Source organism: Clytia hemisphaerica, unplaced genomic scaffold (assembly GCF_902728285.1).
Source record: "Clytia hemisphaerica strain Z4C2 unplaced genomic scaffold, Clytia hemisphaerica genome assembly, whole genome shotgun sequence".
Taxonomy (NCBI): Eukaryota; Metazoa; Cnidaria; class Hydrozoa; order Leptothecata; family Clytiidae; genus Clytia; species Clytia hemisphaerica.
The window spans coordinates 338806-361864 of NW_027104076.1; the positions used below are offsets into that span (position 1 = coordinate 338806).

The 23059-nt window shown below is 34.9% G+C and overlaps 2 protein-coding genes across 2 annotated transcripts; both read left to right on the forward strand.

Annotated features, from left to right (window-relative positions):
* The first annotated feature begins 201 nt into the window (after positions 1 to 201).
* LOC136812564 (cholesterol oxidase-like) lies at positions 202 to 5513 on the forward strand. The gene is made up of 8 exons (XM_067069092.1): positions 202 to 334; positions 539 to 767; positions 1052 to 1551; positions 1762 to 1987; positions 2290 to 2567; positions 2788 to 3109; positions 3396 to 3559; positions 4640 to 5513. Exons 1-8 carry the CDS (start codon positions 290 to 292, stop codon positions 4679 to 4681), a joined length of 1806 nt encoding a protein of 601 aa, XP_066925193.1. The 5' UTR covers positions 202 to 289; the 3' UTR covers positions 4682 to 5513.
* A 1137-nt stretch (positions 5514 to 6650) lies between these two features.
* LOC136812573 (BRCA2 and CDKN1A-interacting protein-like) lies at positions 6651 to 22627 on the forward strand. The gene is made up of 9 exons (XM_067069102.1): positions 6651 to 6859; positions 8602 to 8676; positions 9136 to 9216; positions 18884 to 18949; positions 19304 to 19476; positions 20681 to 20708; positions 21249 to 21327; positions 21570 to 21688; positions 22432 to 22627. Exons 1-9 carry the CDS (start codon positions 6695 to 6697, stop codon positions 22588 to 22590), a joined length of 945 nt encoding a protein of 314 aa, XP_066925203.1. The 5' UTR covers positions 6651 to 6694; the 3' UTR covers positions 22591 to 22627.
* Positions 22628 to 23059: the final 432 nt, after the last annotated feature.

Consider the following 23059-nt stretch of genomic DNA (forward strand, 5'->3'; position numbering starts at 1 on the left):
TTTCCATTCTGAATTTTTGTACAATTATTGTCACTTTTTTCTTATTTTCATCTGATATTAATCATTAGGTAGGTCCATTCAGCATGTTGCTTGTTTTTATTGAAATTCTGATTTTTATGTTTCTAGTGTAGAAACATGTAGCTATGGGCTTCTGACTCAGAATAGAAACCTTTTAGTGTTTTGGTTTTTAAGCATGATTCATATATTTTTTAGTGAAAACACAACACAACAAATATAACAATGAAATTGTACATAGGGTGATAGTTTCTATCAGGAATAAAATTTCACTATGGGGAATTGCTGTGGTGGTGAAAAGGCTTATATGCAATATAAGGTATGTGTGTAAAATGTGGATTTTAAAATCTTTTACTTGTTATCATCTTGAAATTTACCACTAAATTGTTTAGTTTAGAAGACTTTTTCATGATTCATAAAACTGGCCTTTATATTATTTTTCAAGTTTTTCAATGATTAACAGACAAATGTTTAATTCGTTATTTTCAGTATATTAATCTTTTTCTCTTTCAAATTATTTCAGTATAATCCAACTGGTAGACCATTGAATCAGATCAAAAGTAAATATGACGTAGTTGTCATTGGTTCAGGCTATGGAGGAGCTGTTGTTGCAAGCCGTGCAGCAAGAGCAGGTCAAAAGGTTTGTATTTTGGAGAAAGGTAGAGAATGGCTACCAGGGGACTTTCCAGAATCCATGGAGGAAGCTGTTAGGGAGATGTGTCTAACAAAATATGAAGAACACAAAATGATTGGTATGTATCAGACTTAAAAAATCAGGAGTTTAGTTGTGAAAGATTATTTTTTTGTCTTTGCTAAATTTAATTATTTTGTGATGATTGCGTTATGGGAAGAACTTTTCCAAAATGTTATATCTTCCAACTTATGATAGTCCCATAACAATCATAAATTAGTTTTAAAGAAAGCCTTATTCTTGATAAAAAAGGTATTCGCAATATCTTTTTTGCTAGCTTGCCCTTTCTTTACAGTCAGATCTTGCTAGATTGTTTATTTTTTGTTTTACTAAAACTTTTTAAAGGTCACCCTGGTGCATTATATCAATTCAACGTAACAAAAGATATGACTGTGATGACTTCTTGTGGTGTCGGTGGAAGTTCACTGACTGACGAAGGTGTATCGCTAGACTGTAAATCAAAAACTTTTTACGATCCATGTTGGCCACAAGCATTTCGTGAAGACTTTGAAATTTTCAAAACTACAGACCGGGGCTATGCCCAAGAAATGTTACGCCCGTGTCCTTATCCAGATGATTACCCTCCATTGAAAAGAATGGCACAAATGAGAAGTGCTATAAACAGTATAAACATGATAGACGTTGAAGATATACAAGAGACTTTCTATAGAACACCATTGAATATAAATTTTACGGACATGCCAACCAATCATGTTGGTATACCACAGCCAGCTTGTAATGGGTGTGGTAATTGTTTAGCAGGGTGTAACACTGGTGCTAAAAACACTGTAGCAATGAATTATATACAAGATGCTTTGAATCATGGTGCTGAGCTTTTCCCCATGGTATGCTAAAATCATTTAAATAACAAGGAATATTTTTGTTGGAATAAATTTTAACCCCTGTCTGCCACGATTGAATAGGAAAAAATTTTGACTTATTATGTGTGGATTTATTTTCTTCACTTGGAAAAAAATGGTTAATTTTCTTTGGAAAAACTTTAATTTTAAGGTACTTAGCTTATTAACAATAACGATTTTGATTTCTTTATACAGACCGAGGTCACAAAAGTTCACAAAAACTATGAAGAATACACTTGGGTAGTATCATATCACGGAACTGGTGCAAAGGATCAAACTGACAAAGTTGTCCAAGGAAACTTTGTTTTTATCTGTGCTGGTCCTCTTGGGTCAACTAAAATCTTGACGCAGTCAAAAACTCCAGAGTTTGATATTTCCAATCAACTTGGAAAGAAGTTCAATGGGAATGGTGGAATGTTTGGTATTATAACTTTCTCCTCTGTCTTGTTTAAAAGAAATTAATGAATTTTTATGGCAGCTTTCAAGAATGAAAGCAAATAAAGTTGACTTAGAGTGGCAAAATTTAAATATTTAATTTTGACATTACTGTTCATTCAGTATTCAAAATTATCCTTGACTCATGCAAGACAAAACTTTGTAAACAAACCATCGTAAGATATCTTTGAGATTGTGTGCCACTCACAAATTTTAAAAATACAATTATATCAGATTTGTGCTATGAAAATTGAAAATTTTTCAAACTATTTATCTTTGTTCTTAAAGGAGTGAGTTTCAGAGGCAAAGAACCTTCTCATGCTACTGGATTACGAACTGGAATGTACAAAAAGACTAAACTACCTAAAGGCTCATCACAAGCACCAGGTCCAGCTGTGACCAGCTTCATTGACGTAAGGAAAAAGCGTGGTGGATTCATGATGCAAGATGTTACGGTACCAAGTGCCTTCCTACCTCCTTACCTGGTTGGCTCTGCAATGTCTTGTGGTGCCATGCGAAGGCCAGAGACGTTTCCAAATGGACCTCAATGGTATGGAATGATGAAGGTATGTGCTGATCGGTTTTCATTTATTGAAATAAATGGGTTTTTATTTGTTGAAAGCCTGCTTTTTCAAAGAAATGGTTCTTTCTCTTTCCTGGTCGAGTATGTGTGTATAATATGTTTAAAATACATTCGAAAAAATAGAACTTAATACTGTTTGTTCACCTTGACTACAGTAAATTATCAAAAACACATCAGCAAAATTTTCTTTTTCCGTTGTTCAGAATTTACCTCAAGGAGCGATTGAAAACACTTTTGGCATCTACTGCATGACGTCTGACGAAGCTGATGGTGAAATTGCTTATGACCAACAAACCAAACAAGTTTACGTCAAATGGAACAATGAACACCACCAACGTTTTTATTTCAGTGCTAAAACTGGTTTAGAAGAAGCCATTGGTAGTTTAGGTGGTAATATGGGTTTGACACCAAAATTTTCTGGTCAGTTAGATTCTGATGCCATCACCAGACATCCTATTGGTGGATGTCCAATGGGTGAAACAGGAATCGATGGTGTGGTGAACCATATGGGTGCTGTTTTTATTGGTTAGTATATGTCATATTATTGATGAGTGAGAGCAAGGCATGCCTAGAACTGTGTTTTGTTCTTTTAAAAAGGTCAAAAAAGTGTGAATCTTTGGGTCTAGAGATTCTTATTGCTTCCAGAATGATGAAAATCTGAGAAAAAATAAACTTGGCATTTTCTACTCAGAATCTGTAATATTAGTCTGGTTACTATTTACTAATTATTTTAGCCTATATTTTAGAGACTTGAACAATCACTTTGGCACCCTTGATTTAAAACAGCCTTATGAATCATATCTCTATCTAGGTGAGACAGAAGACACGTATGATGGATTGTTTGTTGTTGACTCTTCCATCATCCCATGTGCCCTGGGTACTAACCCCTCATTCACGATCGCTTGCCTGGCTGAAAGGTGTATGAGATTGATTGCTGAACAAGAAAGGTGGACGATCAACTACACACTTGGACCGGTTAGTATCGTTAGTACCCTCTTGGTGAATGAAGGTTTTGCCAATGATAATTATTGTTTATTGCGCATAGTCTTTTGAACATTCCAGGGAGGTTGAGCATTTAAAAGGCTACTAGAATTTTTCAAAATCTCAAGGTGGGGGTCAACCAACCCACTAGGACACTATGTTGAGCCACAGTGGTGGGTCTGATCAACGATGTAAAAATAATAGATAACCAACTTGCCTTGATTCTCAAAAAAACATCCGTGTTACGGTTGTAAAAATATTAATGACATTTTGCATCGTAAAAAGTGCAATTAAATAAAAACTTGCTTCATTTGCAACCTTCTATTGCTATTGGACAGAATCGATCACGTGATGTATATTTTTCCAAAATTTGGGTTAGAAAAAGTGTATTTTCCTATAGGCAGCCTCACAGAAAAATTTTTTTAATTAGATATTATTGTTCTATAAACATTCATCTGTTTATTTTGTATCATGCAACCTCCATGCACTTTTCATACGTGAGATATCGCATTTCAAATCACACACATATTTTTCAGATAACAGCATTTTATGAGCGTTTATTTATCCAGATGAAGATTAAAGTGGTATCAGGCCGATTCGTAGTCAATTTGTCTAAAGATTGGTACCTTTATCTTTTGAAAAAAATTCCAAAATTTGCAGTAAATAACAATTCAATTTTCTATCAATTCAGTGGATGTCAAAAAGTGTGTCAAAATCTAGCTAAAAGCATAACACGCACTGCACACAGAGCTTTTTAATAGAGTGCTCATTTCAATAGGAAAACAATGGTTGTTCTCTTGGGAGAAGTGCCTTCTAGAGGTAGTTGGTTATCTATTATTTTTACATCGTTGGTCTGATAGGAGAGAAGTGCTGTTTTATATTCCTTAATCCCTAAGATCTTTGTACTGTACTCCTTGCATTATTGATAGTCTATTTTTTTTAAACAAGCACAATGTCCTTCATCAAAACATCCAGGAATCACACGTGGAGCTCTCTTGACAGCTCTCTTGAAATAGTTCTATTTACTGTATAAGCAAAAGTTAACAAATGAATCTTTTGCTTTTTTCACTTCAGCAATCTTACCAATCAAAGGAACAAACATTCACACCACTTTAACAAAGCAAACAGACCTTGTATGAAGCTTCATTTTAAAAATCAATGATGAATAACCGTTTCATACAACTTGGGTAATTACTAGATGTATCATACATTTAAATACTTTTAGTAGAAAACTCTTATATTTGTAATTTGTAGATAAATGAAAAATTACTAGCCCTACTGGTAGCAGTTAATTTTTTTTCTTTCTCGCACTATAAAATAATGCTACTGTACTTTTTCTTAGTTACTTTTTGTACTCTATTTAGCATGTTTATTAATTATTTGTAGCATAGTTAGTTAATTCTGGACACCGTTTTAAAACATGGTATTACGTACACTGGGCACTTTTACTAAATGAAGTGCTTAATTACCCCTACAAAGCAAGTTTTTAAAATCTTTAATTTTGGAATAATTTGTAATATACTGCGTATCATAGTTGAAGTAGTGAAAATTATTGTTTGAATACTGACAGTTTCATGTCTTATTCAAACAATCCTCAGTTGAAAATAATTTTTTTTTGAAAACTAGATTAAAACAAATATAATTAAAAATGAAGTAAAGAGTAAAAAAATAATTTTACCTCAAGAATAGTCACAGTGTCTGCTTTATGAATAGATGAAAATGATTTTTTATTTTGATAATTATTATTTTGAAACTCTATTTATTCTTCGCTTTTTTTCTCATAATTATTTTTATGAATCTACTTCGTTAGCATTTCAATCCATTTGTTTTTTTTTAACAATTAGCTTTAATTTGCAAAGCACTTTATTCAGTTTAACTTCATCTCTTTTAGAATTTAAGCTAAAATTGTATATTAACTGCTTTAGAAATAAAATTTTACAATGCCCTATTATTTTATGCTTGCTTAGCTTTCTAATGTCAAATCTCTGTTTGACACAATGTGTGTAATGTTTTAAGATTTTTTGGCTTGTAGAGAGCTTACACACTTTTTTTATAAGAATATCTATAAGAATATCAGGGTGAAAATTGGCCAAATCGTAAGAATACCCTCTAGGGGGAATTTCACAGAATTTGATAAGAATACAGTCATTTTGTATTTGGTTAACAGAAAAAACTGCTTCCCTTGTTAGAGATAATATTGAAGCTTTGAGGAAGAAATGAAATTTTAACCTAAATGTTCATTCTAAAGTCCAAAATTCTCAAATTTATCATTTCTCATGTTTGTAAAAAAGCCAAGTCTAAAATAGTAAGAATACGTTAAGAATATTTCACCCTCAATTTTGGCACTTTCTTAAGAATACTTGACCCTCATCCAAAGTACACTATTCTTGTAAAAAAAAGCGTGTATATGGTCCTTGAGTCTTTTTATTTTCCTGTAGTCAAGAGATGGCACTTTGAAAATCTCTAAAAATAGACTTTTTTAAATTCTATTGTTTTCTGGCAGTAAGTCAGAAACTCGAGGAAACTCGCATCTTGAATATAAATTTCTTGAAAAACTACTCACTTCTTGAAATTATTTGGAGGTTTTTCATATAATCATTATAAAGTCTCTGTAGGCAAATGGGAATTTTATACCAACTGAAGGTTCCTACCTACTTAAGTCCAAATGACATTGAGATTATCTATATCTTCTTGAATTCCCAGAGAATGTAACTCTTGATATGATGAAGATATTTCTTGGATGGACTTTCTATATAAAAATAAAACCTGGTACGTCTGTGCTACCATCTTATGACGAGTCTCTCTGTAACTATATGTCTGTATGAGCCTATTATTATGTATATAATACATCGGTTTCGACAGGTTTCGAATAACCTTTTGCTGCTTTGATTCCGTGTAATGTGCACGAAAAATAGCAAATAAATAAAATCTTATTAGCTGAAACAGCGCATATCAACAACAAATTGGAAAATTTGTTTACTTGATATTTATTTCGTGCTAACTACACGGAATCAAAACAGACAGCTAATTCGAAACACTAAACTGTAATAATCATTACCATTATTTTAACTATGTTTTTAGAGAGAACAAAAAACAGAAAAAAAATTAACAAAAAATAAGAATGTCAGAATGTCAGAATTAACGAAAAGAACCAATGGAAAGAAGAGAGCTGCCAAGCGGAAAGAAGAAAAGATGGTAGAATCGCCACCATCTTCAGAAAATGAAATGAGTGTTTCTGAAAACGAAAGTGAGAGTGAAAGAGATCAACAAATGGAAGCAGATGATCACACTCAGGTTTTTTTCATTTCTTTTTCTTTTTCTTTTTCTTTGTTAATTTCGCATACCGAAAGTATTACGATAGCCTTTCATGGCGGTGTAGAATAAAATTTCTAAAACGAAAGTTTTTGATACGGTGAAAATCGCTAAACTCACTAAATTTAAATTATTTACAAGTTCGTATGACAACGGAAAAATTTCGCAGGCTTTCTTTGGATTACGTCATATATGTGTAATGAGCTTCGGATTATTTTCTTATTTTTTTTAAGCATATACTTTATGAGAATAAAATTAATAACTCTTGATAGAGGGTAATATACCCTTCGGTAATTAGTTCTTACAAAGTAAACAAGGGATGACGCACAATATTCTTCTTATAAGCATATACTTTATGAGAATCAAATCAATAACTCTTGATAGAGGGTAATATACCCTTCGGTCATTAGCTCTTACAAAGTAAACAAGGGACGGCGCACAATATGAGCATATGTATTTATTTTCTTTTGAGTATCTGCTGTATAAGAATCCCTGCTAAAACCCATGCCGCGAGTGTGATAACATGGAAATAAATTATAAAGGTGTTACCCAATTATCTTTCTCAAACCTTTTAACAACTTTTTTGTCATCTAATTTTAGCATATTTACGCATGTTATTCTATATAATTTACAATTCTAAAATGGGCAATGTATTTAAGAGAGGGACCTGCATTCGAGAACATTTATAAAACATTACCTGTTTCTGTTATAAAATGATGGTTCTTCTAGTTGGTAGTAAGTGGAAAAAAGCAAAAATCAGAGGATAAAATTTGACAAAAGATAACAAAAGACTTGTTAACAAATACCCAAAACATATTTTCATTTGAAATTTGTCATGTTAACTGTTTGATTGAAAAACGACAAATGAAGTGCTTCATGTTGAGGCGACGATTTTCTGAATTTAAGAAGGATTTTCTTCTGAATCGGGAAGTCTGTTTCTTTCTTTACATTTTTCTATCTTACTTCCCGTTTCTGTTTGAAGAAATCAAACCTTCCTAAACCGGCAGATCTTCCGAATTAGTAAGAATTCTCTATCTTCTCGTTTGTTCGCCGAGATATTTTCGAAACCTAATCGGGAAGATCTTCCCGTTCGGGAGTCAAGTTAACTATCCGTTCGACTGTCTATCCTGAATAAATTACTCTTAACAGATAGTTACATACCATCGTGCAAAGTAAACACGGGTGTTGGATTTTTTTTTCTTATTGATGCAACCTTACGAGAGAAAAAAATCTACAGAAACTCGGTAAATGAGTCCCTGACTCAAGTCGCATCCATGAAAATTTTATTGAATTTGTAAATGGATTGCATTTCTTGAAAGTCTGATAAAGTAATTATCTATTGGCTGTCTTAACCAATATATCCCGTACTTAAAATTTATGACCAAAAACTCTCAATCTTTTCTTTGTATTAGTAGATTTTGAATACAGGTGAATACATTCATTGGATTTCTAAACTCTTTTAAGAAACTTGAAACAGGCTACCCCAAATTTGGGGTAACTCTCGGACGGGAATTTTATACATGAATAGTATCCCCTATGCTTTTTGTCCTAATCATTCCCTTTAAGGCGTATTATTCGCAAGGCAAAACTCCAAGGTCGATGGAAAGGTTATAACCGATTTCCTTAATACATAGTTGATTTCCGCTTAACTTTCGATTTATGGTTATTTTTGACCAAAAAAAGTAGTAAAAAAATTGTTAATCGCTTTTTATCTTTTTTTATAGAACATCGATGTCGAATTTGAAGCCTTTCCACCGGAAGAAAATGATTTCCATGGCTTGAAACAACTCTTACTTCGTGTAAGAATATGATTACATTTTAAATTTGAAAACTAATCCTCAATTTTACTTCCAGTATGATCAATATGTATCGGGGGGGGGGGTGTTTTCTTAATTTAATGCCTCATAACATTATTTGACTAATCCATCGAAAGATTTTCTTTACCCAACCCCACCTAGGTGGAGAAGACTTCGAGAAGGTGTCCTAGTCTAGAATTTGTCACTTTAGTATAACATTTAAATGACCCGAGAGTTTACAATGTCTTGACTGCAAAGTGTCGAATAAGAATTGGAATGAATTGTCTGCGTTTTTATTGGAGCTGTGGAATGTTTTTGCAGAATAAGCAAATAGACTCATGAATAGATAGGCTTTAAGCGTGTTTTCTTCCACCAATTTTTCTAACTCGGAGTCTGTATCTTAAATCTTTAATATTGTTCTTTTAATATCTTCTCACTTCTTCTTCTTCTTGTTCTTTACAGCCGTTTGTTACATTACACGTCGATGTATCCGATATGTCAGACTTGATCATTTCACAAAAAGATATGGGAAGCACAATCAAAGTGAGTACTATAAGTCTTTTTTTTTGTAAAAGTTTTCTTTTATAAAAAAAACTATACAGGAAAATAAGGCTTCAATGGTCTAAATAAAGACTCTAAAACAACCAATGTTTTAGAACATTGCACAAAAATATTTAGAAGATGATGCGGAATTGAGAACATATTAAAAACGTTAAGAATGGAGGCTTCAAAGGTTTTGGATGTTCTTATAAAAAACGTATATTTTCAGAAGTCTCTAATAAATTCATAGTTTAAGTGAAAATACTTTCTAAATAATCAAATAAAGAATTGTAATATAAAGCCAAGTCAACTAAATTCACACATTTGAGATCAATATTGATGTCCCTGTGTAAAACTATTCATCAACGATTTCTTTTAAATTTCTCTCGATCTGGAACTTGCAAAAGTGAATAGCGCGTTACACGTTTTTTTCATAAGAACAAATTATATAAGAACACAAGGCTTCGATTGCGAAAATGCTAAGAACAAGTTAAGAACATTTTAAGGCTTTGCGGACTCGAAAACACCCGATTCTTTAGGAAAATGGTGAAAATAAGAACATGTTAAGAATATTTTTAGGCTTAAAATCCAAAAAGTTGAGAGCATCCGAAGGCTTTTGGATGTTCTTATAAAAAAAGGTGTATTCTAAGGTCAATGTTTTCCTAATATGATGCAAAATAAACAGGCTTTGTCTAATTGTGTATAGGCTACACGCATCCCCTTTGAGATGTTTTGTTATAGGGGATGCGTATCATGTATAAAATTCCCTTGCAAGAGTTACCTCTTTGTGTTTTTTAGAAACTTGATTCGTAAGTTTTATTTTAGGAATCGTTATATTTCTAAAAATTTGAATGGATGTAGGTTAAATACAATCATTAGATTCCTAAATCTTTTTTAAGAAAATCGAATCAGGTTACCTCAAATTTTGTGTAAACTCTCGGACGGGAATTTCATACACGATACGCATCACCTACATAAATTTCGTCTAAAACTCATACAAGTGTTTGGATTTTCAAATTCAATTTCATATGTTCAATAAAAAATCTCGCATGCTTTTCATTCTCTGTATCATCAAAGTTTAACATAACGACACGATGGAACGGACATTCAACTTTTACGCATGCGCAATAGACAAATTCCAAGAACCGCGAACATTGCTTTCGATCAGTGTTTATAACTAAACCTTTCTGTACCTCATCGACCATACATTTTGGCATTTTAAGCTCAAGATTCAGTTGATTTAGCATAAATGGAATTTTACCATCACGTGTTGCGTAGAACCAGCTGACATCGGGAGCAGTTATTAAAGTTGCAGTGGAAAAAGGGCACTCAATTTCAGGTTTTGTTGTATTGGCAATTTGTATAAACCCTCTGCACTCTGGTACAGAACAATCAATAATCAATGAATCTGTACCCATCATACATTTGGGTATCCTCAACTTGAAGGTTTGGTTCGCGAAATTAAGGATTGATTTTAAATTTCCGTATTCATAGTCACTGACAATGTCCATTGCAGAATAGAGACACTCGACTTTAATTTTTTTTGATTCGTAAAGGAGATTAATGAACTCTCTACATACTGTGTTCTCAATGTCAATTAGCAGTGTATCGGTACCAAGCATACAGGGCGGCATAAGTAGTGTCAGATCTAAATGGTCTATCATGAATGCGATCTCCTTCAGAAAGCCTTGTATGTCGCTATAAATTTTTACAGTGGAATGCGGACATTTCATTTTGATTTTAGATTCGTAAAGGATATGAATGAACTTTACGCATTCAGGTCTATCAGTGTTAATGATCATATAGTTAGTTCCCAGCATGCTGTTCGGGATGATCGGCATGACGTTCAGGTGTGATAAGAGCAATGCAGCCTTCCCATAACTCAACTTGGTATCGTCGCGGAATTCAATCGATTCGAATGGACATTCGACTTGGATTCTCGATTCGCATACGATTTTAACAAACGCTCTACATTCTGGGTTTTTCATGTCAATAATGATCAATGATTCAGATTCGATCATACTCAATGGGATGTTTAATTTGAAATGTAAACGTGAGAAAAGAAACTCAACTTCGTGACCATTCAATTCAAGGTCATTGCGAAACCGAACTGTTGAGTATGGGCTTTCCAAGGTCACTTTCGATTCGCGAAGGATCTTGATAAACTGTCTGCATTCTGGCCTCTCCATATTAATGATAAGAGAATCGGAACCAATCAAAAATGTGGGTGTTTTTAATTTTAGATTTAAATGTTTAATAAAAAAGATTGCATTTCTTAAGTCGACAGTGTAAAGGATACAATTGGCCACTTTAGCCATAGAATATGGGCAGTCAAGCTTAAGTTTAGCCTCGTGGAAAAGTGTGAGAAATTCTTGACATTCTGGCATGAAAGGGTCGATGACCAGATAGTCGGAATCAGTATTCAGCATACAATTGGGTATCTCGAGAGAATTGTTAAGAATGTAATTTTCAAATTTCCAATTTCTGTAAGGCTGTAAGATGATGCGTGTGAAGATTTTCGACTTACTCGCGTGTAGATGTGTAAGCCGCATGAAGAAGTCGTTAAAAAAGTCGTTCTCCTTTTTGAGTCGATGTATTCCGAAGATGACAGGAGCACAAGCCGTCAACTCGCGATTGGTCATGTAAGGTGTTATTCCTCTGGTGACGCATAGAAACAGACCGGTCATAAACTCTTGTAAAGCTAGATGCTTGTATTGGTAGACAGCCTGCTTTGTCTCGCCACGTTCGTATTTAACAATCAATCCGGACTGTTCAAGATGAATAGGACAGTTTAACTTTCGTATATCTTTTTCAGTAAACAAGACTATGTTTTTCATATAGGTCTTCACTGAAAGTGTCATCAAGGAATACACACATTCCATGAAGTTAACATCGTCCAACATTTCAGCTAAAGTTCTATACGTTTTAGAGCTTACGCCTTGCAAATGCTTTCTCAGAAAAACAAGACAGGCATACATGTAGAGTTCTGTACACGTGTTCAACGGCTTTGTTATTAGATCTTCGCCATAAACATTACATATGACCCATGTAAAAACAGGAACGGTTGCCATGACTTTGAGATTGTTCGAATAACAAATAGCGTCCTTCACTCTTTTGACTTTCGCAACGTCCCCGTTAAAGAAACGTTCGATGTATTTTTCGACATCTTCGTCCTTAAAACCGCAAACTTCTACCGTTTTAATTTTAATGACTTTCATTTCCAATTCTTTAAGCTCGATAAATTTTCTCTTCAAAAAGTCACAAGCTTTGGGTCGTCCTGAAGCAATACTTTTATGACCCTTCAGGACATGACCTTTCGGATTGATTAAATCAAAAACAAGTTTAAAGGGGGTACACGTCGACCTTTTGTGTGTCTTTTTAGAACATTCGTAAACACCTTGTAGCTCATCGAGGCCGTCGATTATAATCAATATTCTATCAGCAATCGGTTCCAAATCTGTTAATGTCAATCTTTTAAAAATGTTCGGATACTTGAATCTAAAGAGCTCTTCTACTGATTCTATATCCTTATACACCAAGTTGATTTCCCGGCAAGAGAAGAAAAACACAAATTCCACAGGAAAATCAATGTTGAGCTCTCGCTTTGCCAATTTGTGAGTGTACATCTCTAACATGGTTGTTTTCCCCATACCACCCACAGCGCGAACGAAAACAACTTCATCGTCACTCTGAAAGAGATCCTTCATTACGATGCTCTCTTTCTGAAGTAATCGTTGCTCCATTAGCGCTTCGCGATCAGAATTATTAGTTTCTCTATCGACTTCAGTAGCTTTGAGTACTGCCAAATCGGTATATAGATTCTCATTGTATTGGTAATGGACTTGACTCCGATCTCCAATTAACGGCTCGTTCACAAGGGAGCTGATTATGTCTTCAGCACATTGGCTGCGAAGTTTTGATGAAGCAATTAGGATATCTAAGAGGGAAAGAACAGAGAAAATTTGATAAAAATAAAGACATTTATCATGGCCTTTTATGATATCGTTAATGAACTTTATAATGCGTTGATTAACATCTTAATTACCCTCGTGTCATTTACCAAAGTATGCTTTAGAAACAAATTCCTCGAAAGTATTATAATTGAGGTTTTCAATATACCTTGAATACAATAACGAGTGACAACGAAGCGACTGCAACAATTAGAAATAACCCTAAGGTTTGACCCGTAAAAGCGAGGGAGGTAGGTAATAAATGCTCATTTACCGTCGTCCTCAGTCAATCAGGATCTAGACAAATCAGATGCTAAGCGTCCCCATCGCAGAAATACATACATACCATAAGGGAACTAATTTTCGCGCGAACTAATTTTTGCTTTTTCGTGGTTTTCAGCGAATTACAAATTTGGCCATTTTTCATCAAAAAACCTGAAAAAGTTTTAGGAAAATAAAAGATTAATTAATTCCTGCGAAATGTGATTTTTTGAGGTTTTATTTGTGATTACGATAATTAGTTCTCTTAAGATAAATCGCTAATAAAGAGTGAATGACGGTGATACCTGAAGTGATAAGGGTCCTTTTGGTGATATGCTTCACTATGTCCACTCTTCCCAATCTTTCCAACTCGTATGATAACCTTGGCCATGTGACATTGTTGATGACTTCTTCCAAGTTCTCTAGTGTCTTGGATTTTGTAATATTTAGGCTTGACAGTAGAAGCTGTTTATCTTCTTCACCTATCTCTTCAATGACGTAGTCAAGAACTTCTTGTAAACAACAAGATCCCATCTCTATAAAGTATATAAATAGTCGGTTTGATTAGTATATAAGAATATTTATAATGAAATTGACCACAAAATGAAGAACATGCTAAGAATATCACCGTCATATAATTTGGCAATTTAACCTAAGAATGCCACTGTTCGAACATTTTTAACTGTAACTTGTCAAGTAATCCCCAGTAAGGCTCAAACGTTTTGAATATTGCAATTTTTTTTTCTACAGGTATGTATTCCATTTTAAATTTTGGTTGAACTGATCCTAATCTAAGAATATTTTAAGAATAATTTAGGATGATTTTCCCCAAAAAGTTAAGAATATCCATGATGAAATGAAAAAAAACAACTCTTATAAAAAAGTGTTTATTAGGAAAGGCTTAGGACTAGGCTGACTCCCGCTCAGTGAATTCGGTTGAAAGTTAAGTTAAGTCACCTGGAATACCACAGAATAGAGACAGACTAGTGCGACAGTTGTGAGTACTCCTAGAGGATCTATTCTTGGAAATCTTGGCTTTTACTTTGCCGATCATGGACTCTTTTTCTCCCGTCGCTTACCCAACCCAACCCCAACGCGGCCATGTTTCCATACTAAAGAAATATGAAATATCGCAAATATCTCGATGTTCTCGACCAATCAAAACGCTGATATTTTTTTGCATTTAATTATAGAAATAAAATGAACATATTCTTACCCTGTTTTTGATTCAGTGTGGTCTTTATAAACTCATGTTTATCCATTAACTGTCCAACAACTTGATCAAATTTCAAAATGGCTTCACTATGACTGGCTAAGGTATTATTATGTCCAGAAATAGCATTCTCGTGTTTATTGAGTTTGGTCTCGTGGCTTGAAAGAGAAGTATCGTGACAAGCGAGGGCGGTGCCATGATCTGTAAGGGCGGTGTCGTGAGAAGCGAGTTTGCTGTCGTGCTTTGAAATGGTGGTTTTGTAAAAGACTAGGGTGGTATTATGATTGCCAAGGGTGGTTTCGTGAGAAGCGAGGGCGGTGTTGTGACTTGTAATGTTGGTTTTGTAAAAGGCGAGGGCGGTATCATGATTGCCAAGGGTGGTTTCGTGAGAAGCAAGGATGGTGTCGTGACTTGTGAGGGCGGCTTGGTGAATAGCGAGGGCTGCATTTATATCGTCACAGGTGGTTTTTTGATTAGCAAGGGCGGCGTCATGATAAGAAAGAGCAGTGGCATGAGAAGCGAGGGTGGTATCATGATTTGTGAGTGTGTTTTGATGATTAGCAAGGGTGGAATCGTGATCAGCAAGGACGGTGTCATGTTTTAGTAAATCGGTTTTTAATTTTGGAACATCTCTCATTAATTGATTAGAGTCTGCTTGAAGGGTTGCGAGATCGTTAAGAATCTTTTTGGAGAAGAACGCAAGCGCCTGAACAACAGCATTATTGGTAACGTCCAGTGGCCTACTTTTCAAAGCGTTGAAATTATAATTAACCTGACAAAGACCTTTTACAATTCTCTCACCCTCAGCCCATTGTAAATTAAAGTCATTCAAATTGATAGTTTTAGCATCGGCGTGTAAGAGACGATTTCTCCATTTTTGGGCAAGAATAACAAAGGCAGCGATACTAAAATCATTTTGAGATGGATTTTTTTTCCAACCATTTTTAGGAGGTGGAAGTGTGGTGAAGTCGATGATTAACACAATGATAAGAGTGATATCAAAAGCTTGGCTGTCAGTTTGTGAGTTTTTAGGTAATAGAAGGCAAACTTGTTCCTTTTTGAGTACATTTTTCTTTACTAGTTGGTTTATAGTGTTTTGTTGTTTTCGTAGTTCAGCATTAAGTGCTGTTGGGTTTCTCGGTAGACCGACATAGTTTTTGTTTTTATAATCGTTATGTAAGATAGCAAGTAGGGCTTCTTTTAACGGCTCGTGAAGCAGTGTCGCCAAATGAAGCCAGTTTTCAATTTCTTGTATGGTTTGCGCCACTGTCACAAACGATGACATCTTTACACATCTTTATAATGGCCTCAAATCATATATCAGGAAATTGTAACATTGTGTTTTTGCTGAAGCTAAAAAAAGAGAGCATTATATGGGTGAAAGTCGTGTAAAATAAGTGGTTGGGTTGTATTGTTCACTCTTGTAGTGTATGTATCTTAATGCAATTATACCTTAACACCCTAACGTTACACAAGGGGGTTAGCGAGGGCCTCGCCAAAAACCAAATAACGGGATAGAATACAAATATTCTTGATGTTCATGATGTAATCTTTACAAAATAACCAATAGACGTGGCTGTAGATGTAGAAATTACGCTTTTTTTAAAAGAACAATTTTATAAGAACAATGATGCTCAAAATCTCCAGATAATAAGAACAATTTAAGAACAATGCTGAGCCTGAAATTTCTCAATTTGAAGCCATATTAAGGTTAAATTACTAAAAATTTGGTATAACGCCTAAAATACATCAATTACATATAAGAACAGGATAAGAACAATTTGAGGCTCAAAGTGACAAAAAATATTACATCGTGAATATCAATAATTTTAGAACACGTGAGATATTTCAACTACAGATATTTAAAAACAATAAAACCTACAGTTGGCTCTCACTATACTGGCAAAAAAAGAAAATATACAGAATCCCGAACAAAAGTCAGAATATCCAGGCTCTAAACTTTTTTCTTCCAAAAGCGATTTTCATTCAAATATCAGAAGACAGCGCATGCGTACTTTATCGATTCAAATACTTTGGGTCTGAATGCATTTAGTTAAACAAAGCTGTTAATAGAAGAAACATCAAAATACTTCACAGCTAGCACACATAATTCAGAGCTAGATATCCAGGCTACCCAAACAACCCCACACTATGAACAAGAACACCACCATAGCATATAGACACCAACAAAATTATTCATACTGAGATCAGTGTAATCTTTAATTTTTCGAATGTGCAAGCTAAGCTATTAAAAACGTAGAGATATGCGAAAAGTCATTAATTATTTTATTACCAATTAACGAAGTTTTCATGTTTATGCAAGCAATCTTAATTGGGAAAGTTTTGCGGTTATTCCAGATTATCAAAGAAACTTAATGACGCACTAGTAAAGATTTTGGCTTCTGAATGAGTTATTGGTAACCTGATAACAGATGGTTATGATTTTCCTACGCGAACGGTAAATCTCTGAAGGCGTTTGAAAGTTTAACCATCTGAGGTAGAAAGTCAGAACAAATATTGAACTGTAAATACAATGACGCAACTTTGTTGTCATTCCCAGTACTTTGAAACGAGCACGGCCCTTACAAATTCGAGATAGCTTATTAGTCATATCGTTTGTTTTCACACATCCCTTTAGAGCTTTAGTGTGGTGTACAGAAAACAATGACGATCTGATTTCAGGTTACTTAATGGATGTTGTGTTTAGAAGCTATACCTTTAAATTGCCGAAGAAAAATCGCCGTGTTCAATGTTTTGATTCTTTGGAACGGGATGACTTCTACTCTAGCCCCTTAAAACTAAATGTGTTTTCCCCCTTGAAATACGAGTTAAATCTTATTGGTTGACATGCACATCAAATGATTTTTAGAAAGATCAACCACAATCAATCACTCTTGAATTTTTAACGCAAAGAAAAAGATGACAAAAAGGTTATCTGATATTCCGATGGCGGATTGGCGGCCGCCCACGCTAAAGCTCTAAAGGGAGCGGGCCAATTTCCCATCGGAGAGGAATGATAGACGGCCTTTGATGTGCCGCATCCTCAGTCGGGTTCAACAGTCCTTGCCCGTAAATCTAGAAATATTTCGGTTGGACCCGCCAATTCCCGAAAACGAGGGCTGGGTTACCAGACCTCCCGCTGCAAAATTCTTGACGCGGTCTCGCAAAATTCCGTAATGTAAACCTTCCAGATGTTAAAAACTTTCCCGACCTTCAGAGCTTTAGCGTGTCGGATGAAAATTTCACCATCTGGGTTCCAGATAAACAAAAAGCTTACGCATCACAGAACTCATAGGACCTCAACCCCACTGGTATCGTCGAGATCCTCGATTAAAAATAATGTTCTTCAAATGTTCTTAACTGGTTCCTGATATTCCGGCCATCAAAGCCTAAAACCCTTTGCGACTGAATAGGAAGAATGTCAACACAAACCAAGCCTTCACTCTTGTATCAAAGTATCCAATGGGCTTTTCTAGAAATAGTCCGTCCTCCTGTTGAGGATATCGGATATCCAGGGGGTTCCGTGCTATCGGTGCTATCTGGATATCCATTGTTAGGGCCTTATCAGAGGGAGAAGATATCCACGGGGTACAAGACAAAATCCCTTGATATCCAGCGGGTACAGGACAAAGTGCTATGGGGTATGGGACAATATGCATGGATATCCTCGACCCTTATTTTCACTTTATCCAAGGGGTGATTTCATTTCAAGTCAGATAACCAGGGGAGTGTGGAACTCGAAAAAATTAATATCCTCAACAGGGGGGGGGGGTACAGCAAATTTCTGGAAAAGCCCAATTCTCCTCGTGTGGCAAAAGTTGACCTGGGCGAATGTACGATTCGCCAAGCTAACCGTTCTTACCAGAGTGGTAACTAAACCTTTTCTTTTTCTCCACTCGAGAGCCATGGACGGTGATCATTATACACCCCCAAAATTGGCAAAAATATCGTCCCTAGTGGAGAATTATACTACAATTTTTGTCTCCACTAAAAATAATCAGATAAGCAAATCGTCACTCCAAAAAAATGTGCTATTTTTTCCATCCCCACTGAATCTCCAGCCATAAAAAACAGGAATATCAATCCTTATCGAGTTTTGGTCTGTTATTTTTACCCCCATTGGCTGATAAAATCCCACCTGGTCTGTGAGAAGGGGTGTAAAATGTACCCAAAATAACCAAACAAGTATTTTAAGAATTAAAATCTTATGATTGTAAGGGATATGAAACTTTTTGTTTTATTGTAGATAGTTGATGATGAAGAGGATAACGTATATGGAATTGTTACAATACTTCATATGGACCGCTATAAGGTATAAAATTCATTCGAGAGATTTGTGCTTTTTCAGACACTGGACAGTAGCTCGAAGTATTGCTCATGTTTTTTAGAACGTGCTACAGTTGACGCTCTCTAACTCGATGTTCTATATATTTATTTTAAATTTTTTGAAATTAAAAAAAGTACATAACTTCCAGTTTCTTTTGTTACGGCAATCATCAGACGTACAAATAAAACATTTAAAAAAAACTTTGAGTAAGTACAGATTCAGAAGAGTAGAACTTAATTAAAATTAACCTGCAAAAACGGGTGTTTCCGTAGAAAATATTACGTAACGAATATCGTGATTTCAAAGTACCTGTGACTACTGTACTGTATCTGTTATTAGGAGAGACCTTGTATCAAAGAACTGAATAAGGAACTACTCGGCAAATGTAAATGCAAAGAAACCACAAGCAAAATGGAACTCATTTTCAACAATAAGAGAGTGGGATATTTCATCAACGAAAGATTCATCAACCTCCCTGATCAACTTGCACCACCTTTTCATAACTCAATAAAGTAAGTTTTATGCAATAAACCCATCAATTCTTGCACATACCCCTGACTCACAGCCCCGATGAAACTTTTTTCCACAGTGGATAGAAACTTCTATTGAAATACCGGAAATAATAGGCATAGAAATTATTTTGTTCCAAGCTTAAAAAATCCAGTGGGGATGGTTTTTGAGTGCAATTTTTAAACATGGAATTTTGAATATGAAATCAAAGTCAATTTCCCAGTGGGGCTGAAATTCTAGGGTATTTTTCCTACCGGGACGAAATTTTTGCCAAATGTGACACAGGGGCGTTTGCACGAGTTCATGGTATGCAACACACCGCTATAACTACTACGCGAAATCATGTAACTTTTTGTTTTTATCACAGATATCATAATATTTTACACACTAGATAGGCTAACTGTCCACAGATCTCCCGTTGAATGGAAGTGCGTCTAGTTTTGTAGTCGACACTAGTCTACCATGTTGTTTTCAAAATTTACCTTAGATTTTCGAACGTTGAATTTCAAAACATTCGAATCGGGAGGTTTACGACCAGAATAGAAAAGAAGGCAGACTAGCCACCTCTAAAGCTGGACACGCTTGCTTTTACACGGGAAGCCCGTTCCAGTTAAGATCAGTGGTTTTAGTCTACCAAATACGTCACTTGCAACCAATCATGTGTAGTAAAAGTGACGTAATGTTAGAGATATTTCAGGGCTGCATATCCTGCATATTCATGTATATCCTGGACGCTACGAGAGGATTGGGCTCCTATTTACAAGGGTTGCGTGAATGTCATAAAAGTCTTATAGGCTGTGAGCGCGTTTATGCAATACAGTCATTGGTCGTAAATTCACTGGCAAATTCCATCTCCGTCGCTTGATAGATTTGGTCGTTGTAAAACGAATTCCAATTCCCTTTCGTAGGCCCTTTCATGATGGAAAAGAATCGTGGGTAATCAGGACCACCACGCTCTTGTAGCGAATCTCTGTTGGTCTGAAATCTTTGGATATCTTCGCGCCAGACCCATCGGAGGCCATTATGGAGACATAATCAGTCCTGATTACCCTTGATTCATTTCGATCGCGGTATGGCCTATTTAGCTTTCGATGTTTGATAGTTTTATAGGTGTTTATTTATTTTTCTTTCTGGAACGGGAATGATAATATTCTATGTATGATATAAGCACCTAAAATAATAATTTGTTCTCTTAAAATTTTTTAGGAGTGAATTTGACCAAGCTATAAAACAGGTATATCACAATATTCATTACTAGCAAATGCAAATGCTAAATAGTAGAAAATAAGCAAACAAATAATTGAGTGGGCAAATTGTAGTTTACACAAACACCGATATTATCATGTAACAATTATCGTACTATCATATAACAGCCATATAATTATAAAAGATTCCAGTCTAGAGATTATGCAAGAAATACAGTATTATAAATACTTTCTTTAATGCTAGTAATATCATACACCTGCCTAATAATGGGGTTTGAGTTTGCAAGTATTAAAATTGAATGACGTTTTAGGTCTAAGTTTTTGGAATTTCCATGGAACCTGATTAAATTTTCCAAGGAGTCATCCACCTTCACTTTAAGCTATGTATGGAGAATGATTTTTATAAGTTTCCTTTTTACAAATTTTACCCATTTTGGGGATATCCACATTATCTCGAGAACTTCTTTTTAATTTTTTTTTTCTATCCCCCTTTATGGATATTGAATGGAACAGCACAATGCTATTTCTATTGCGCTTGAACTAATTGGTCTCTTATCTCTCTCCATTAGGACAAAACAAACGACATTGATTATTTATTGTTTGTGTCAAAAACAATGCGTCCTACCAAAGCTGTTCCCATGAAAGAAGGTATGCTGATTTCTTTGAATACGTTTCCCACTTTTAGGACATTAGGGAGTCAAGGCACTTGACCTTATTAAGACGCAAACCTTCTTTCGAGAAAAATTAGATATTCAAGGGAACCTTTTAGAGAAAATTTATTTTCAGTTTTATTCGACGCCAACATTTTGATCTTATTTTGATTGGCCAAATTTATTAGGCATTTGGAGGGTTGGTTTCCACCACAACATTTTGAAAACCCTATTTTAAAGGTACATCCACACAGCAAGAAACAGAGAAAGGTAAAAAGAAGAAAACAAAACACGTCAATGAAATGAGGGAAGAAAACGAAGTGGATTATACAAATTTTGAAGAAGAAATCTATTTCAAGGTATATTCCTTTATAGTTATACTTTCTTCGATTCGAATCTTTCTGTATTTCTAATTAACCCAGCAAGTGCCACTGGCATCATATGAGATTACTCAAATTTTGTTTGGTCATTTATCCGTAGATCTTGACCTAGAAGCGCCGCGGACTTTGGGGATGAGCTGGAATTTTTACAAGATACTTCACTAATTGGTCATTTGAAGTGATAGAGATGACGCGTTCTTTAGAAAAAGTAACAAAATTGTTTTATTACTGGTAACGACCAACCAAATCAAATAAGAGCTTGTAAAAACTCCAGCTTGTCCCGAACTTTGCTGCCCTTTTTTGACCCTGACCGAATAAAAAATGAGATTGGTATTTTTTTTCTTAGTTAGGACGTGTACGCGCATTTGAAATCAATCAAAAAAATAAATTGAAAATTCGAAGTAGTAATTGAGTGATTTCGTTAAATGGGTTAAAACGATGGTTACCTCAAAGGAATTTCTGTCATTTGAAAGTAAAGTGCTTATTAAAAACAGGGCCTGCTTTACAAGCCCTTTCGTTCTAATATTCTTATAAATAGAGCAGGGTTGTGCATTTCTAAAGACAAATCTCCGAATTTTTTTTTGAGATTTCATCTAAGCCTATGAACATCATAAGAATAATCTCAGTTGCAGACTTTATAAATCATTAAGAAATACCGTTTGTCTATCAATTTCTGTAAACTAGCTAAAAAAATTCGCATTCTTTGAACTTTGTTTTTCTAGGCTTCAGAATTGAGTTTCAGTTACTGTGTGACGCAAGCCACAGGATTTGCACATGCTGGTGGGTGGGACTTTGTAGACCAACCTATGAATACTTATAGAACAGTATTCTTAGTCCCTAAACACAAATGGAAAGATATCCTGAAAGAAATATCTGGATGAATGAATATGGAAAAAAAGGAAAAATACAAAAAATATAGACAAATAGAAATAGTTTTATACCAATTTAAATGTTTTTTCTTCTCTCAACCGGGCTGAAAATGTTTCCGCTTGATTGCTTGCCCAAGGACGAATTTGAATGCTACCAGGCTGGCACACAACGCTGTTTCTCAACGTTCATCTGTCGCTGTAGGGATGTTATAAACGTAACGTTGTTCTGATGGCATATGCATACACGTTTTTTTATGAGAACATAAAGGCTCCAATTGTAAAAATATTAAGAACGACATTTAAAGGCTCCAATCTCTCAGGGAATCGGGCAAGAATATTTACCCACTAAATGACGTGAAGATAAGAACATTTATGTAGAACAACTTTAGGCTTAAAACTCAAAAAATTAAGAACATCCAAAGGCTTCAAAAGTTTTGGATGTTGACATTGCAATAGTGCATATCATGAATATTTCATTTAC

Coding starts and splice junctions, on each gene's coding strand:
- LOC136812573 (XM_067069102.1), top strand. CDS start 6,695: ATGTCAGAATTAACGAAAAGAACCAATGGAAAGAAGAGAGCTGCCAAG. Junction 21,328..21,569: donor AGCTGTTCCCATGAAAGAAG/GTATGCTGATTT, acceptor CCTATTTTAAAG/GTACATCCACACAGCAAGAA. Junction 21,689..22,431: donor AAGAAGAAATCTATTTCAAG/GTATATTCCTTT, acceptor TTGTTTTTCTAG/GCTTCAGAATTGAGTTTCAG.
- LOC136812564 (XM_067069092.1), top strand. CDS start 290: ATGGGGAATTGCTGTGGTGGTGAAAAGGCTTATATGCAATATAAG. Junction 768..1,051: donor TGAAGAACACAAAATGATTG/GTATGTATCAGA, acceptor AACTTTTTAAAG/GTCACCCTGGTGCATTATAT. Junction 1,552..1,761: donor GTGCTGAGCTTTTCCCCATG/GTATGCTAAAAT, acceptor TTCTTTATACAG/ACCGAGGTCACAAAAGTTCA.